This window comes from Triplophysa dalaica, chromosome 15 (assembly GCF_015846415.1).
Source record: "Triplophysa dalaica isolate WHDGS20190420 chromosome 15, ASM1584641v1, whole genome shotgun sequence".
Taxonomy (NCBI): Eukaryota; Metazoa; Chordata; class Actinopteri; order Cypriniformes; family Nemacheilidae; genus Triplophysa; species Triplophysa dalaica.
Genome location: NC_079556.1, coordinates 22,360,967 through 22,379,575, shown reverse-complemented (window position 1 = coordinate 22,379,575; position 18,609 = coordinate 22,360,967). Strand labels below are relative to the sequence as shown.

Here is an 18,609-nt window from a genome sequence, read left to right as displayed (position 1 = left end):
TCAAACATAAGAAAGAAAAGCATCACTCCTGAGATGATGGAAAACAAATATTTTCTTACATTTGTTTTGATAAACATGGTGTTCAGCAACAGTAATTAACATCCGTGTTTATTATAAGGAAACAGTTATGAGCTGAAGATGAGTTTCTTTTGTTTGTTTCAAAGCTGTCATGTCTGATCTTCTTAATCTTTCGTTTCTAGTCAGTTTATTCTGCTGTTTTCAGTACTTTGATATTCAAAGGTATATGGTCATTAAAGGGGTCATATGACACTGCTAAAGGCCCACCTTACTCGCGTTTACATTTGGGCGGATGCTTCAACTTTTTGAGTTTACTCGCTTCATTCGCGCGTGAAATTCACTTCACAACAGACGCAAATATGCAGGCGGCTCCTTGCGAAATGGCTGACATGGATTTTATTGAGACTTACCAGAATTACTGACCTCCTCACTCACCTTCTACCAAGCAAGATCCTTTTTTTTCATGTTTGGACAAAAGTAAGAAGATGTATCGTACAGCTCCGGGTGTCCACATAAAGCAACAATGATTTTGTCCGCCATTGTTGTTTCAGATTTCTGCCTCCGCTCGCTACGTCATAATCACGTCACTATTAGAGCAAGCTCCTGATTGGCCAACGCGGCACGAATATTCAACAAAGTTAAAAAAAATTCAACTTGCGTGTCATTCGCGCCGCATGATGTTTATCGCGTCTTTGCATTGACTTTACATGTAAATCACCTGCGATTAATGCTTCATTCGCACCTGGTGGGAACGCAGCATTAGTCAAATCAGACATAACTGACGTAGATTTGTGGGCATGTGGTTACACAAGGCATTTCAGGCAGTTCTTCTGTTCACACACTTGAATTTTTGCAATTATACGTGTCTTATACAGGCATGGGCAACTTATAACACAGCAAAGAGACATACAAACGCGTGATCGTGTCATATGACCCCTTTAACTATCAGTATATTCCCACATTTTAGATTTTCAGAAAGCTCATCAAAACTACTGAATGACACTAACTTTGAGAATTATATTGTGACTAAAACCGTTCAAAATAAAATATATATTATGTTTGATCATCTTCTGTGAATGTACAGAAACATCCTCATGTCATTTCATCAACACTTTCATGTGTTCTCATCCCGAGATGTGATCTGTTCTGACCTCACATGGGCTTATTTTACCTCATTATTCCGTCCTCATCCAATTTAACAACAACATGTCCACTAAATCAAATTGAAAGAAAGTAGCAAGCACACTTATGCTAAACTCATTTAGGCACGCTCACCTTCAGATGAAAAGATTCTGCGATCAAAAGAAACGTTTGAGTCAAGTGAAGACATCATACAGCTTACAGACCGTTTTTCATCATGTTTGTCAGAAAGCATTAAACTCAACGTCAGATTTGTATGAAATTCATCTTTGCTCATTTTAGATTTATCAGATTAAATCCTGACTGTCGTGTCGTCTCATTAACTCTTTTACATGAGTAATTCTATCTCAATCTTTTCATTAACCTTTGACCTCTGGGGCCGGATCTTCAGCCGATCAGACTGGGATGCTGTTCATCGGTGATGCTGTGCTGCAGGTCAGTGTTTAGTGTTTTTTGTGTGTTACAGCGCCGTTCTTCCTTCATTTACTTCAACTTCAATGGAACTTCATTTTATGATGAAACCTCTGTAAAAACATTTCTGTTAACACTTTACATTAAGGTTCCTTCTATAAAGCATTTATAGATGTGTTCATTAATGATTAATAAGTCATTTACAAATGCACAGTGAAACAGTTATAACTGCATGAATAAAAAGAGGCATTCTAACAAAATACCTGCCAAATATTTTTAACACACATGTTGTAAATGCTTAATAAATGTATTTTTTCATTATTTATTTTACTCGAAAGCAGATTCATTATTATCTTGATTTTGTTTGCAATAGGCAGTTATGCTGTTTTTCGTAAGAATCCCCCCTTTTTTATAACGCATTTGTTAATGACTTATTAATGATTAATGAACACATTTATAAATGCTTTATGAAGGGAACCTTAATGTAAAGTGTGACCGCATTTATCTTTTATCAGTGAAGCTGTTTATCTTTAAAGAGATATGATCATCATCAAATTGTCAATGAATATCAAGTGAAGTTTTAAAGTTAAATGCATGAATTCTCAATTTTACACTCAATGATATTTTAAAGGAAAAAGCCTTATTATAGCTGAGGTTGTTTGATGGAGTTCTGTCTCAGATGTTTCTACTAAAACTGATTAGAATTAACGATTGAAAAGATGTGGTTTACGCACGAGAAGAGCAGATCTGACTGCTGAAATCTTTTTCTTTCGTTTCAGGTCAATGGGATAAATGTGGAGAAATGCACCCATGAGGAAGTCGTGAGTCGTGTTTAATATTTCTTTCTGTGCCGCTGACGTGACATTGATGTTGAATTTAGAGCCGCCGCACACGCCACACTGAACACGCCATTCTTTCATATCACAAACTAATGCTTCTTTCTTACCATTCTGCTCTCGACTGTGATCGATAGAGAATAGATCTGTCTTATGCGGGTCTGTGAGCGGTTGAAACACTCTCTCTCTCTCTCTCTCTCTCTCTGTCTCTTTTTCTCTCTCTCTTAACATATTTCCGTCTCGACTTTGAGCTCATATAGCAGCTGTTCTCCTGCGGAAGTCAAATGATCAGATTAATGATTCCAGCTAACAAAGACAAGCTGTCACAGACCCATCGATGATGGCCACTTGCACGAGAGAGAGAGAGAGAGAGAGAAAGAGAGAGAGAGAGAGAGAGAGAGTGAGTGAGTGAGTGAGAAAGAGAGAGAGAGAGAGAGTGAGTGAGTGAGTGAGAAAGAGAGAGAGAGAGAGAGAGAGAGAGAGAGAGAAAGAGAGAGTGAGTGAGTGAAAAAGAGAGAGAGAGAGAGAGAGAGAGAAAGAGACAGTGAGTGAGTGAGTGAGTGAGAAAGAGAGAGAGAGAGAGAGAGAGAGAGAGAGAGAGAGAGAGAGAGAGAGAGAGAGAGAGAGAAAGAGAGAGTGAGTGAGTGAGTGAGAAAGAGAGAGAGAGAGAGAGAGAGAGAGAGAGAAGTAGGCAGGTGACTGAAGTGTGTGTTATGATAGGACTCAAGCCAGTTAATATAAATGAGTTAATGCCAATAAAGACAAGGAGTTTGATGGGATGCTCTGGAGAATGATCTAAACCTTCAACCTCATGTCAGAAGTGATCTCCCACATCTCCCTCAATCCACTACAAACTCATATCAATCTCATCTTTTTTTTCTAGATGAATCCATAAGAGTAGAATGATGTTTCATCTTAGACAGATGCGCTGGAGGGAGAACATCTATCTAGATTTTGTTAACAACCCCTTCTGGTAGGGATGATGTCGATCATCTTTCATTAAGTTTTGACTGTGCTTTTGAATCAGGTGATGTGTAAAAAGATGAATTTGATGATATGAAGCACTGGTGTGATAATAAATGAGCGGCTAGTCATCCTGAACAGATCTCATGACGGTCTGATATTCAGTCGCTCTCTGTGAAATCTTTTGAAGCCGTATCCTCGGAGCGATGACATGCTGACTTCACTCAACTCAATAAAGTTATTGTTATAATGATGTCTGTTTCTCTCATGCAGGTTCATCTTCTGAGAACGGCTGGAGATGAAGTCACCATCACTGTTCGCTACCTCAGGGAAGCGCCGGCCTTTTTAAAGCTCCCTTTAGGTGAGGACCGCTTCACTTCTCCAGGAAACTCTGATGTAAAACATTGTGATGTGAGTGATGCACACCGCTCTACATAAGCTGCACACTCATTTTCCTCTGGGATTAATAAAGTTTTCAGCGCAGCGCGGTGTGAAGAGCTGTGCAGATCTTACTGCAGACTCACCTGCTCTTGAGTCTGTTTCTCATAAACATTTCACTTTGTATTTCATTAGCTTTATAGTCATTAGCTTTCATTATTTCACTATATTTGCTAAGAAAACCGTATTATACTTCAAAGATACTATAGGGTTTTTAAACCTTACCATAGTAAAGAATTAGGTATACTACGGTATTTACTTAAAAATATTCTCCTAACAAAATCAATTTAGTATCTTGAACAAAGATTTCTTTGTAGGATTATTTTGCGTGTACTGAACAAAATGAGACTAAAATTTTTGCTGACAAAGGTTATTTTGTTAACTGGTCAAAATGTGTCAAAATGTTTGCCCAATTTAAAAAAACGTGTATGAAATACGACAGTATACTACAGTTTTTATCATGTAGGATGTCATTGAGTACTCCAATATTTACTTCTGTTAATCACTTCACTATAGTTGATACTACAGAATAATGGACTGTAGTGATTTCTATAATATACCACAGCACCTACTTCAATTTACAACAGTTCAATATAATACATTTTAAAGTGTACTATAGTATAGTTTTAGTAGAATATCATTCATGTCACACATCACTGTTAAATTGGTCTGTTTAGCTGCCATTGGTATTTCAAAATTGTGATATTAACTGAAAGACATTGTCATGGTAATGTGTGGGTGTGTCATGTCTTTTATTTTGAAGTGTTAGCTGTGGTCATTGTCTGTGGTCTTTGTAGTCCTTTGAGTAGCCCTGCCCCACAGCCATTGAAAGAGACAGTTGCGTCAGTGGAACGGTTCATGGAAGCTCTCAATAGTTCCCGGAAGTTACTAGTAACGCATGGAGCTGCGACTAAACAGACCATCTGAGGTCAACTTCTAACCCATTTTAAGAAGAAAGCTATTTAATGAATAAAAAATGAACGAAATAAAGCATTTAAAGAGAAAACATAATTTCCTGGTACTATCTGAAGGCCCCATGAATCACATGATGCTCCAGCCTTTTGGACTTCAGTTGGCAGATCTCTCTTGAAATGGTTCTGCACTTATTGTTTAATTGTCATCAGATGTGCCGTCTTCAGTCTTTGTGTGTACATATACACCACAGTGTTTCATGTGTCTAGACTTGGTAATTGAATGTATGTAATGTGTTGTCTAGTCATGGTTTCTGGTTATAGTTGGTGTCATTGATTATTGTTCATGTATACCTTATTAAATACTTCAGCTGCACTTAGATCCTGCCAGTGACAGTATAGAGCGTGTTAATCAACATCATGCCACGCTGAATGTTGTATCATCTTGAGAGGATGACTGCTAGTGTGTTCAATGCAGTGTTATGATTTTCGTGTTTGATTAGGAATTATAACTATGGTGGGTCGGTCATATCTGAAATACCCTCACGCAGAGTCGTCCGGGAAAAGCCCATGTTTCTTTCACTGTAGATTTCTCCATATATCAAACAAAACAAGAAATGTCCTCCCAAGATTGAGGCACCACTGCAACATGCAACATAGGGCGTGACGTCAGCTACAAATTCTTTACAGACGGTTTCAAACTGACAACATAAATAAAAACGTTATTGCGCACCTTTGTGGACCGCCTTTAACTTCCGGTACACATTGACAAACAAACAGAGCACCTGTACATTATTTCTGATAACAATCAAAAGAAAAGAAAAGAAAAGAAACTAAACTTGTATCTCCAATAGTATGAATTTAGACTCTGATACCAAGCTCAACCACTAGATATCAGTGTACCACATTCTTTCTTTAAATACGACAAAACTACAGGACACATTCAACAAATCATTTATTTAATAAAATTATTATACACTGAGATAATCATATCAATTAATTTGAACATAAATTAAATAAAACATAAATAGATGTATATTATTGGACACTGGCTTAAGAAAATGAACCATGTTTTGTTTGTGGTACAAGTGTAGTAGCCATGTTTTTTTGGTGCTTTGATTACTTGGGGCAAAACCATGGTTTCATTTTCGTAAGTGACAGACCGGAAGTTAGTGGTCTATAATATGAGATTTGGAAAGAGCTCACGCAGGGGCGTCACTAGGCCCTTTTTAGGGGAGCTTTAGCCCCAATAAACTTCTGCCCAGCCCCCCTAAAAAAATATTAGATTAATTAATTTGTGATCGCTTCAGTCCCCTTTAAAAACTAATTTGAAACGGCGGCGCGATGCGTCAAGTTTCGGCTCCTCCCCTGATCTAAGTCTGCATGGATTCAGCGCGTTATTCAATCCGCAGGGGCGCCGAGCGGAGCGAACATCACAGAGTACAAGGTGTGTGTGTGTGTGTGTGTGTGTGTGTGTGTGTGTGTGTGTGTGTGTGTGTGCGTGTGTGTGCATTTACTGATAGATTGCTATGATATGACATCTGCATCGGTGCAGTTCTTGTAATTGCAGTTTACATAATGTTACTGGACCAATACACGGTTAGGTTTCTCATCCAATACCTGTACGTCTTCACTGCGTTTATCCCTTATCACAGCGTGATAGTGTTTTTTTCTTCCAACAAAAATGAAGCGTTTAAAACCCATGCAAACATACTTTAGAAAACGATTATGATTTATTTTAATTTACTTTTTAACATTTAAATCTTATTAAGGTGTATCTCGGCATTACATTATGTTGCCATCATGCACAGAAATGGTTAAATACACACATCATTGTCTGAAAGCAACAAATGCCACAGAGTGTGAAACATCATGTCGAGTTATTTTGTTTTGTTTTAATAAATAGATTTTTTCTATTAAGTAATAATGAGTGTATCATGATACATTCGAGTAAGAGTAGAGTAAAGGGATTTGTGTTTTATTTTAGGTAATTGATTTACAGAATTGGCAAATTGATTGTAACAAATCTCCATAAAAGGGAAGGAAGGAGGCGGGAACCGGCAAACATTTAAACATTTAATAAATTAATATAACAGCCGGCGGCCCCTCACGGACGACCGCCGGCGAACAAAACATGAACATAAATATAAATACAAATACAAACATAACATAAGTTCGGGCCCGGTCCTCTCTCTTCGACGGTCCGGTCTCTCGTTCCTTTTATATTCTCCCATCTCCTACGTGATTCGAGGCCGGTGTGCGCACAGCTGGCGCTAATTCACAATTACTCACCGGACTCGGACCACGGTCTCGCCCCGCCTACTCTACTACATAGATAATTCATGTTGTTACTTTTAATTAAACGTGTGTACTTGTGTTTGTACAGTGAATAATGAATCAGGAAGTCTTCTCACATCTAAATGTTTCAAAATTTGTTTACAGTGTTGTATATGGCCCAGTCAGTACTCCTACTCCCATATATGAAATACAGGGAATACAATGAAATAGTGAATAGCAATAAGGCTAGTAGTATACAACCCTACCCTAATAGTCAAATAATATTTTTGAATCATACCCTTATTGGGGGCTGAGCCCCCCTAAAATGAAAATCCTAGAATCGCCCCTGAGCTCACGTGAACAGCACACCAGGTGTCTGAAGATGAGAAACTCTACAGGAAGGTAAATCTCCAGAGAAACACAACAGCGTGCCGTCAGTCATTCTGAAATGTGTTTGCTGATGTCAGATTTCTCATGTGTTTCTCACTTTCTCTCGTTCTCTCTAATCTGCTGTGAGTTTGGTGTCTGTGGCATGAAGCAGCTTGTGTGATGATTCTCAGTGATGAACTCACGTGATGTTTCCACAGGTTCACCCGGACCCTCCAGTGATCAGAGCAGCAGGGCGTCCTCGCCGCTTTTCGACAGCGGACTGCATTTGAATGGCAACTCCAGCAACACGGTGAGGTCGTGCCTGCATGACTTTGTGCATCAGATTATTTATCATGCTCATTTCAAATAAACCGCGCGACAGGATGAGAATAAAGTCACCCATTCTCAGATTCAGAGGTGGAGGAGTTTCTAAATGAGTCTTGAGAATCATCAGTCTCGCTTTCTGCAGAAAACGTACAAATCCACTGTAGTTCTTCTTCACAAGAGCCGCATTCAGACCCAAATCTTGTATCTCACAGCGCTCGTGGATTTAAAGGACCTGCGTTCATTTCATTCATCTGACCTTTACAGGATATTTTTAAAGCGCAGCGCTGCTTGTTAATACACTGCGGCGGTGAGACCTGTCGCTGTGAGAATGGCTCGTCATTAATCCGACAAACAGCCCATATGTGTTTATTCCCTCAGCGGTCACTTGCTTATTAAAGTCAGAGAGCAAAGGTCAGCAGGCATCAGCCGCATGTCAGCAGATTTACACATGACACCATGTGACTGTAAGACTTGATAAGTACTGTAAAATATCATTATTTCTGCCACATCTACACTCACCACAATATGTGTCAGAGAGAGACTGAGATGAGAAGGTTTCAACAAAAATCAATGATGTCATGATTTAAGAACTGGACTAAAAGATGTGTTTAAATAAAACAAATAAATGCGGCTGATGATGTTTCACTGTCAAATACATGTCAAGTATATGAAAAATATTCGAATTTTTACTATAGTGAACTGTGGTGGGGGGGCACGGTGGCTTAGTGGTTAGCACGTTCGCCTCACACCTCCAGGGTTGGGGGTTCGATTCCCACTTCCGACTTGTGTGTGTGGAGTTTGCATGTTCTCCCCGTGCCTCGGGGGTTTCCTCCGGGTACTCCGGTTTCCTCCCCTGGTCCAAAAACATGCATGGTAGGTTGATTGGCATCTCTGGAAAAAATTGTCCGTAGGGTGTGAGTGCGTGAGTGAATGAGTGAGTGTGTGTGCCCTGCGATGGGTTGGCACTCCATCCAGGGTGTATCCTGCCTTGATGCCTGATGACTCCTGAGAGGTCCCGTGACCTGAGGTAGTTCGGATAAGCAGTAAAAAATGGATGGATGGATGGATGGATGAACTGTGGTGTACATTAAGAATGACTATAATATGAACACAACAGTATACTACAATTCACAGGTTGCTATTGTAAAACCAAAGTGTACTACAGATGTTTTCATGTGGGTTATGATCGGTGATGAGTAAGTTCCTCTGAAAAATTCATGAATTACTAGTTACTAGTTACATATTCAATAGTGTCATTAGATTACTGTACAAATGACTCTCTCCAAAAAGTATTTAATGATTTATTACTAATGACTTTCTGTATCCTACATCAACCTTGATCAGTTCAGTGATTCAATGATAGACATGAAACGGCTCTTTTAATTCATTTAATTAAATCATATTAACTCCATTAAGTAATATTATTAACTGACCAACGCATACAAATGTGAGAGTTGTAGATTAAAGAACGGATTTTAAAGTTAGATATTGAATTTTATGTCAATTCCACTATTGCACACACATTAATAATTCAAATTTTTAGTTGAATTACATCAGAAGTAATCCCTTACTTTACTTTTCCAAGGGAAAGTAAATCAATTAAAGCAACTAGTTACACCCAACAGGGTACATGACCTACATTTTTGCATTTCTTAGTTTGCAAAACTCATCTTCATGATGCTGAATGTTAGGGGTGGTTGCCAAGGTGTTGCGGTTGTCAGGGCTTTGCGGTGTGGTTGCTATGGTGTTTTGAGTGGGTACACAAGGCTGTCTTTAATGTTCTGGGCTCGTTTTCTCCTTCATCGCTGTGTTTTTTTATTGTTATTTCTAAGCAATAATAGTGAGATGATCCCTATTAGATGTAACAGCACAGCTTTCTTAAATCAATCATGTTTGTACTATAAAGAGTTTAAAATATATTGTGTTGAGATGATGTTGTTTATCAGATTGCAGATGTGTCCAGAAGCAGAGAGAGCGGTTTTTAATCAAGACAAAACACGGTGAAGAATGTAGACATTTTTTCACACGTATATTTCATTATTAAACATTGAGCACAAGTCATCCAGTTACAGTAAACAGACGAGCTGTATTCTTCTCTTGACTGCTCCTGTGTGTTTTCCAGTCGTGGAAACGCACCAAACAGGCGACGAACCCTTGTTACCGCTGAGTCAACAATATTCTCTCTTTTATGTTCTTCAAATGAGTTTTTTTGTTCTAATCCTCTTTCTGAGGCTGAGCGTCTCTCCCGCAGGTGATTAAAATTCCCCGGCTCATCTTCCCCTCCGGGCTGCTGTGACATTGAGCTGATTGACATCGTTTTGCTTTCATGTGACGGGATGCGCGCTGCCGTTTTAGCATTCAATCATTTACATGCCCTACCATAATTAGCCCAGCGCCACTTTTATGATACAGAAATACCTGCAAGTATAAATCTGTCACATGGGCTGTTGATTCAGTACTAAAAGATAAAAATAGAACTGCTCGCTGGAAATAAACCGGTCTAAAGCTGTGTTTACATCAAGAACGATAACTGACAGTAAATATAGAGAGTCCAAACCAATGGACGGTAATGTTCTGTTTTGTAAGCTCACACACACTTTAAATGTGTGAGACCTTTAAACTGTTGTGGATTTGAATTGCCGTTCAATTATGGCTGGGCCAGAGCCGTTGAGAGACAGGGAGAGTTGCGTCAACTCCATTGACTTTAATGGAACAGCTTTTTCACAGCAATAGTGATTCATGGAGACTCTCAACAGCTCCCGGAAGTTACTAGTAACGCACGGAGCTGTGACTGAACAGACCAACTGAGGTTAGCTTTGAACCCATTTAAAGACGAAAGCCATTTAATGAATAAAACATGAAAGAAATAAAGCATTTAAAAAGAAAACAAAACTTCTTGGAACTATCTGAAGACTCAATAAATCATGTGACACATGAAAAAATGACATTTTACAATTGTATTATTCACAATTTCCCCAATTGAACAGAGTTACTGTGAAGTGTTTGGATCATAAATAGCCTTACTGAGACAGAAACAGGTTTATTAGCTCACTGTAAGAGCTAGTGGTAGAGCTGATAAATATCCACCGTTAACTTTGCTTATAAAATTAGCCACTTTGTTTATGTGATCCCAAACTTTTGTGCATTTTATAGCTAAATAGCTAATAAGACGCTAAAGATAAACTATGTTCTGTACCTGTGCTATGTCTATGTGCACACTCGTCGGATGTCGCTGCACGCTCATATGTCAGAAGAAACAAGTCAAATCGCTTGAAAGTTTAAACAGGCAGAACGTTTAAATGAATGTAAATCATAAACTTTGCGATGACCAATAACTGCAATGTCTGTGATAGAGATTTTATACGCTGTTAAATAGTGGATGTGAATGTGTCGCGCAGTCAATGAACACTGTGTCCTTATGATCTCTCTGTAAAAGCATAACGCAAACGTGCATTTTAAAAAACTTTTTAAAAACGTTTACTTTTAAAAATAATTGCCCACACTGTCTAAGAAAATAAAAGACTGTTTCTGCAGTGACTGCGCATGGATTGTTATGAGACAAAACTTCATGTCTATATACATGTTAAGATTGGAGCGTTATATCGAACACTTTTCTAATTTTATTGATAAAGGTGTATCGTCGATGCATATCGTTATCATTTTATCGCCAGCCCTACTTTCTTTATTTAATAATAAATAACCTAATATTTTATTCCAACCATATCGTTTCTCTGTATGTTATATGTTCTAGTTGTGATGTGAACTCCACGTAGTCTTAAAAAAACATGTAAACCTTTATCTTGAAAGTGAAGAACATGTCCATAGTAATGTATGTCGTTGACTGTTTTCTTTAGAAATGTTTACTTAATTGAAAAATACCAAGAAACTTCATGACATTTTATTTTAAATTTATCGTATTATGATATAATGAAATATAATACAATACAAAAAAATATAATTTCTTTAAGACGTTGTAGCATATCAGTATTTGTTGCTGTGTTATTGTGATGAAGTTTGAGTGTCTGGACGTCTGACTGATAAAACTGAAGTAGTGAAGTTTGGTGGGATCTGTGTGATCCATGCCGACACATGGATGATATTTCATTCCCTGTCATCTCAAGACTCTTGTAGCACAGCGCAACATGAAAGTCAAATCAGGTTTAATTATCCCAGCGCCGGTCCTCACAACAGAGCTGTGTGAAGAATATCACTTCAGGAAGTTTTGCCATGTAATTGGTAAAGCTTTAAAGTTTTCAATTCAGTCACAAGTGAAAGAATTCTCTTAGATATCTCATTAATGCCCCGAGCCAAACCCCAGAAGTTTCTTTTGTGCAGAAGAACTATACAAAGCTTTTTTTAGATTGTGTAGTCTTGTCTTATCAGTTCGTTGCTTGAAGCGGAAGTGTGTGCATTCTTTGCAGAAGAGTGATATAAAACTACACTGCACCACTGCAAGGAAAATAACTGCTGTCACCATAATAATGATGCTGATAGGTTACTATGGGGTTTGAGTGGTTGCTATGGTGTTCTGAGAAGTTGCTAAGACGTTTGAGTTTGCTAGAGTTGTCCGGATGATTGCTAGATTTTCTGAGTAGTTGCTAGGAGTTCACCTAAAGTTTTAGTGGTTACTAGGATCTTCTGTGTGGTTACTAAGTTGTTTTAAATGTTTAGTAGGTGTTCTGAATGGTTGCTTTTTGGTTCATGTGGTGTTGGTGATATTTGGGTGGGTTTTATTATCCTTCAGGTGAAAAGTGTTGTAAGTTCAATCATATAGAACAGGAAAAGCAAGTCTTTTCTCAATAAGACACTTGATTCATCATTCACATCTGTCGACGAATAAACAAGTGAATCCGATGAACACCTAGAGTAAGATGTTCAAAACCAAATGAGAAGTATTATTGGTGATATTTGACTAATGGCCGTTTCTTGAAACCTCCAACCATTCTAGTTCTGCCGGGAGAGATTTTCACATCCAAACACTTTGAAATTGAACTTAAATTATTCTTTGATTTTCTACTGGAGGCCTTTATTGATTTGTTTTGTCTGGCAGCTTCACTGAACAGTATAAATCTCCACCGAATGCCTTTGTTTAGAAAAGCCATTTCAACTCCATACTGATGTCATTGACTGGCCCGTCGCTTGACATTTACATTTGATGACCGGCACTTTTATCCAAACTAACATTGTCTTTTTCTTGGGAACCCATGACATTGGCGTCGCCAGCACTATTCTCTGTGATACACACATTACACACTCTAAACATTATGTGCGAAAGTGTTTAATAAGAAGTTTAATGAATGAGGGATTGCGTTTGAACAGCTGATGTTTTAAATGAACGTAACTGAAGCGCTGTAGATAAACGCAAAACTTAAGTTCAGAAATCTTCACTCCTGACTTGTTTGGGGCAAAAATATTTCGAGATTGTTTTCAAATGAGAAGATACACTTGGCATTTCCAGGCTCACCGACTTCTGTGAATATTTATTCATGCGAGTGAATCGGCCTTGTCGTGCTGGATATTATGTTAATGCCTATGTGACTCGCAGGATTCTTCAGTTGAAGTGAGAAAGGTGCATCAGGCATCAAAGTGACGTGCGTGTTGAAAACTATCAACTGTCAGCTAAACCAGACTAACAGCACTTTAATCCAGTTTGTTTGAGAGTGTAAATGAAGCGTTGTGGAAACGTTCATCTGCTTCAGACTTAATGGTGATACTGCCACGCTTCCAGTGAATATGCATAAAAAGTGTCACGCATTTGTGTAAGGAAACTGTAATCCTTTATGAGATACTGCAGTTTTTTATCTCTTGAGTCGAGCACTGCGGATACTTCAGAATCATGGGACACGCGACTGTTACGAGGCCGCTGGCTCTGATCAAAGTGTGGGGAATAGTGACAAAAACGAGATGTTTGTGTTCTCTCTCTCTCTCTCTCTCTCTCTCTCATTAATGCTGTCTAGGCCCCGTCGTCGCCCTGTTCACCTTCGGATAATGAACCAAAGTATGAGAAGCGCTGGCTGGATGCCGTCAACCTCCCTCTGTTCATGGCCCGAATCTCCAGGCGCAAAGCCGGAAGCGACAAATTACGGTACGTTAATCCTCCGTGAAGCCTTGGGGGGCGTGAGGTGGGACACGCGCCCGGCCCACTGTTGATTTTGCACGCATTTTTCATTTAGGTGAGAGGGTGTTATAAATCCAATATCTATGCAGAGACATGCCGTGTCTGGAAAGGTCAGCCATGCGGCTGAGGCGAGAAGAGCGCGGGTCACCGACAAGTGCCTTCAACTTTAGGCGACTGCCTGTGAAGAGCAGAATCTTTTCTTCGTTTAGAGCCATTCAGTTAGTCAATCATAGAAAGAAATCTCAAAAAAACCTCAAAGCCGTGGACAACAGAGTTTTGTTTAGTTCTTCATCTGAATATGTTTGAGTGTTCTTGTGGAAGGATTCAGTGTTTTGACTCCAAACAAGAATATTTAGATGTTTCTCCTCAAATCGTTCATCAGGAGAAATAAAACGAGAATCAAATGAGAGTGTAAACACTGAAGAGTTTGGAGGTGTGAAATAATATATTTTATTTCACCTCTATTGATTGTAGAGGTGAAATAATCTGGATTTTTGTAAATGTGATGAGAAATGTTTAAATTGATATTAAGATCTTCAATAATATTGAGTTTTGATTGCAGACGAGACAAATCTGAGCTCAGTTTGACACATCGATGACATTTGTCTGATTCTTTTCCATTAGCCTAAAGCCATGGTGGATTCACTATTTACACGACAGAATTTGCAAGAGTAAAGACTGGACGCTTCTCCAGAGAGGAACTGCGTGAGGTTAAAGTTTATATTTGGCATGTTTGTGTGCTGCTGCGCTTCCCCCTGCGTTGTGGTCCTGCCCAGAGGCGCATTATCTACTAATGCCCAATTTTTTAAACAAAAGAAATATTGCGCCATTGACTTTAGACTTTAGAGCAGGTGTGAGATGGTCTATGGCGCAGTATATTTTCAGTTTCTCAAAATAGCAACGCGCCAACACTGCGCCAGAAATCACCTCTTTCTTTAGACCAGCACGACTATGGGTGAACAAATGAGCAGAAAGTGCATTTTAAACAATGCAGCGCAGGAAAATGAGAACTGCATAATGCGCCCCTTTTTAATACACAGAAGGAAGCGCAGCAGCACACAAACATTTTTAAACATGAAACAATAGAAGACAAAGATGTAAAAGATTGTACATATAAAAATGCCTTCATGTCACCTCGGGAAGATTTGGTGGATTCCTGTTTGTCCCGTAGATGATCTGCTCGCGCGCTTTAACTTTGCGCAGTTTAACAGTTTCTTCGCTTGAGAAGCGTTCAGCTGTTCCGCACAACTGGCTCTTAAAGGAAAGATGAGACTCTGATTGGTTTACAGCAAAAAACACCCAAAACTCATTAAGAGAATCAGGACAACCCGTTTAGACCATGTGCCCGGGCACAACCATCCTGTGTTCTTCCTCGTGCACTCTTCTCTCTCTCTCTCTCTCTCTCTCTCTCTCTCTCTGTCTCACGCTCTGTATGTATGGCGATACCCAATGAAAATGGATCTCTCCAGACTAATAGATTTCTCATTGTGCGCGTCACTCACTCAGGCGTTTTCTTGGTATCTAAGCGTTTGGCTACAGTCTGCTGGCAGCTCAAGCAGAACATTACATTCTCCAGCCAATTTCTGTCTGAAAAAGGCCAAACGCTGAACGGCTGCGTCTCACACATGGCTGGCATTAATTGAAATCATGGCATTTATTGAATCACTGCATTGAAAAGGTTTGAATGTGTGAACGAGTGCTAAAGATGTGTAGTGTTGAGAATAATGTTTCACTTTTATCCATAAAATCACCGTGGATGAGAGCAATACTGAGTACTGTGTGTTAGAGAGGTCATGGTGTGTGTTCACATGATGATTTAATGCATTCAAAGCATTTATCCTCAGTGCCGCATGTCATTGGTCTTCACATGTAACACACACTGATCAAACAATCTCTGAAGTCACGATTATAAGAAATATACTGTTCAATCTTCATATAGAAAGTGTTTTCAACAGTTGAGCCTTTGCATTTTCTGTCGAGCACAATCTTTCATTAAATAGTCAACGTGAATTTTATCTGCATTTCTTCAAACACACAGTGAAATTAAATGTCAAATCGTCACAATCAGTCGAGTCAAACTTTATTAATGGAGCTCAATATTATACAACGGCAGCTGATGCAAAGTGCTTGAGAGAAGAAATAAGACAAATACCACACAAACAACATACAGATAATATTTAAAATACAAATAAAATAATTACACACACTTAACAAACACTGTACAAATAATATTTAAAGTAGATAAAAATGAAATAAAATAATTACACACACACGTAACAAACAAAATGCAGATAATATTTAAAGAAAAATTTAAATAAAATAAAATAGTTACACAAACGCTTGACAAACAATATACAGATAATATTTAAAATGAATTAAAAAATAATAATAATAATTAAACACATGCTTAACAAATAATATACAGATAATGTTTAAAGTAAAAATAAACAAAATAATTACACACACGCTTTACAAACAATATACAGATAATATTAAAAATAATAAAAATAATAACACACACACTAAGCGAACAAAATACAAATAATATTTAAAATAAAAATAAAATAATTACACACACGTGTAACAATCAAAAAAGGATAATATTTGAAATAAACATCAATAAAATTAAATAATTACACGCACGCTTAAAAATGGAGATGGTGGTCTAGTGGGTTAAACCACTGAACTGGTAAATCAAAGGTTGCTGGTTGGATCCCAGCAGACACCACCAGTGTGTCCTTGAGCAAGACACTTTACTCCATGTTGCTCCAGGGGGATTGTCCCTGTAATAAGTGCACTGTAAGTCGCTTTGGAGAAAAGCGTCTGCTAAATGAATAAATGTAAATGTAAAAAACATTTAACAAGAGATGATAAAGTGGGCACGACATCACTCTTGTTACGTCAGGGTTAGAGTAAGTCCTAATGTCCCGTCCTGGGACGTCACATTCTTAACAACTGGGAGTCGTCTCTGAATATTGACACCTGTCACCTGTGAGTGGAGCTGCTGTGAGATGTGTGATGAGTCTAGTTGTGTTTTTTTGATCAGCAGTAATGTTGAAGAACTCACACAGATCATCTTTCATCACATGTTTTTTTACAGTGAGCCTCACACACAAATTCTGTTCTGCCGGCACTTATTGATCGACTGTCTATTCCTGCTATATACCACACATCGCAGATATTTATTTCATCAACCTTCACGGCCTTAAAGATTGGGAGATATTTTTCTCGGGGTTTGTCTATTCCTGACATGCATTAATGATGATTGTTTTACAGTGAGAAATGTTCATGAGAGAAAACCTCACGGTACTGCTCACAGCATACTAAAATATAGCCTCCTGTGTATACTGCTTACTGTTTTATAGTTTGTGAAACAATATGCAACAATTAAACAGTATTATGGTACGGTGGTGTCAATTGTACATTTAGAATTCTTTGTATATACCCAAGCTGTCTACATTTGATTATTCTATGTGAAACAACATGGATTATGTAACGATTAACACTGAGTGTGTTCAGCAGTGGTCACATGACCTCACAATGTTTCATGTTTGTTTTAACAACTAAATTTCTTTGTGTATTTTGATTAGAAATGTCTCATCTGTTGGCCCTCATGTCAAAAAATGAGTCATAAGGAACTATTATAGAGAAATGTACAAATCCACACGATCTTAATTATTTGAAACTGAAGGTTGAGCAATGCGTTGTAAAACACGTTTAATGAAGGAAGTATCTCATCAAGGTATTTCATTGATCAGTATGATGTAAAGTCATCCTAAACAATCCCAGTTTTTACTTCATTGTAACACAGTTGAATGACTTGAATATGTCTCGTTCTTCTCCAGATCGAGCAGTTTTGAGGTCATTGCTTTAGATGGAGTTTGTACACACATTCTGCAGTTTTGCACGGCAGCAGAAAGCGCGGACTGGCTTCAAGCTATATCAACCAACATCAATGATTTAACCCACGAGAGCGTAAGTAAACCTGCATTACACTGCGACATCATCTGAACTACAGCTGTGAAGATTATGGGATATCAGCTGAGAAATAGATATATATACAGTATATATTGTAGTGAATGTGATGGACTGATGGTGAGACATTATTGGTCAGTTCTTAAGACAGACGATATTTGAGCTCAAATATAATTGTTCCTGTTTTAATCTTTCATACAGATTCTGATATAAAGTCTCTTTCTTATCTGTATATGATCATTTGATATCTATATAAGACATTTTTAAACAGAATAAAGTATTTTAATATGTTCAAATAATAACAGATATGAGAATAGCGCCACAATGCAAAACACATTTTTTTAAACCTATTATGAATTCACATTTTTGTCTTTGGATTTTGAGTTGAAATATAACCAGGGGCTGAATTTCCAAAATACTTCTCTCATTCCATAAAGTCGAATTAAAGAAAAACAAAACAAAACATCTTCATTATTTTCTTTCTGCTTTAAAAACTGTATAAGAATAATTTTGTCATTTTGTAAGACTTCTAATTCTTACAAAAAGCTGTTGTAATTAAATTTAGGATAACCCAACAGGTGTCTTAAATCTCAAAAGTTAAGATGTTCAATAAGTTTATTGTGACACAGTCATGTCGAACCAGAAATCACAATTTTGACTTTACATTTTTTAAAGAAGAGTTTAAAAGGACTGATTTCATAACACATTTTGTCATTTAATTATAATACTAACAATTTATAATACTGTATTATTATTTGAAAGATTACTTCATAAAATACTTCTTAAAGAACAACTTTATGAAGAATTGCACTTAGGAACATTCTTA

At 37.9% G+C, this 18,609-nt stretch overlaps 1 protein-coding gene across 1 annotated transcript in view; it reads left to right on the top strand.

The window, feature by feature from the left end:
* The window catches only part of sntg2 (syntrophin, gamma 2), a 46,332-nt gene that overhangs the window by 10,385 nt on the left and 17,338 nt on the right, over positions 1–18,609 (top strand). Inside the window, exons 5-10 of the mRNA XM_056768824.1 lie at positions 1,550–1,593; positions 2,349–2,390; positions 3,642–3,729; positions 7,582–7,673; positions 13,648–13,775; positions 17,654–17,783. Coding sequence (XP_056624802.1) covers positions 1,550–1,593; positions 2,349–2,390; positions 3,642–3,729; positions 7,582–7,673; positions 13,648–13,775; positions 17,654–17,783 — 524 coding nt within the window. The remainder of the gene's footprint in view (positions 1–1,549; positions 1,594–2,348; positions 2,391–3,641; positions 3,730–7,581; positions 7,674–13,647; positions 13,776–17,653; positions 17,784–18,609) is intronic.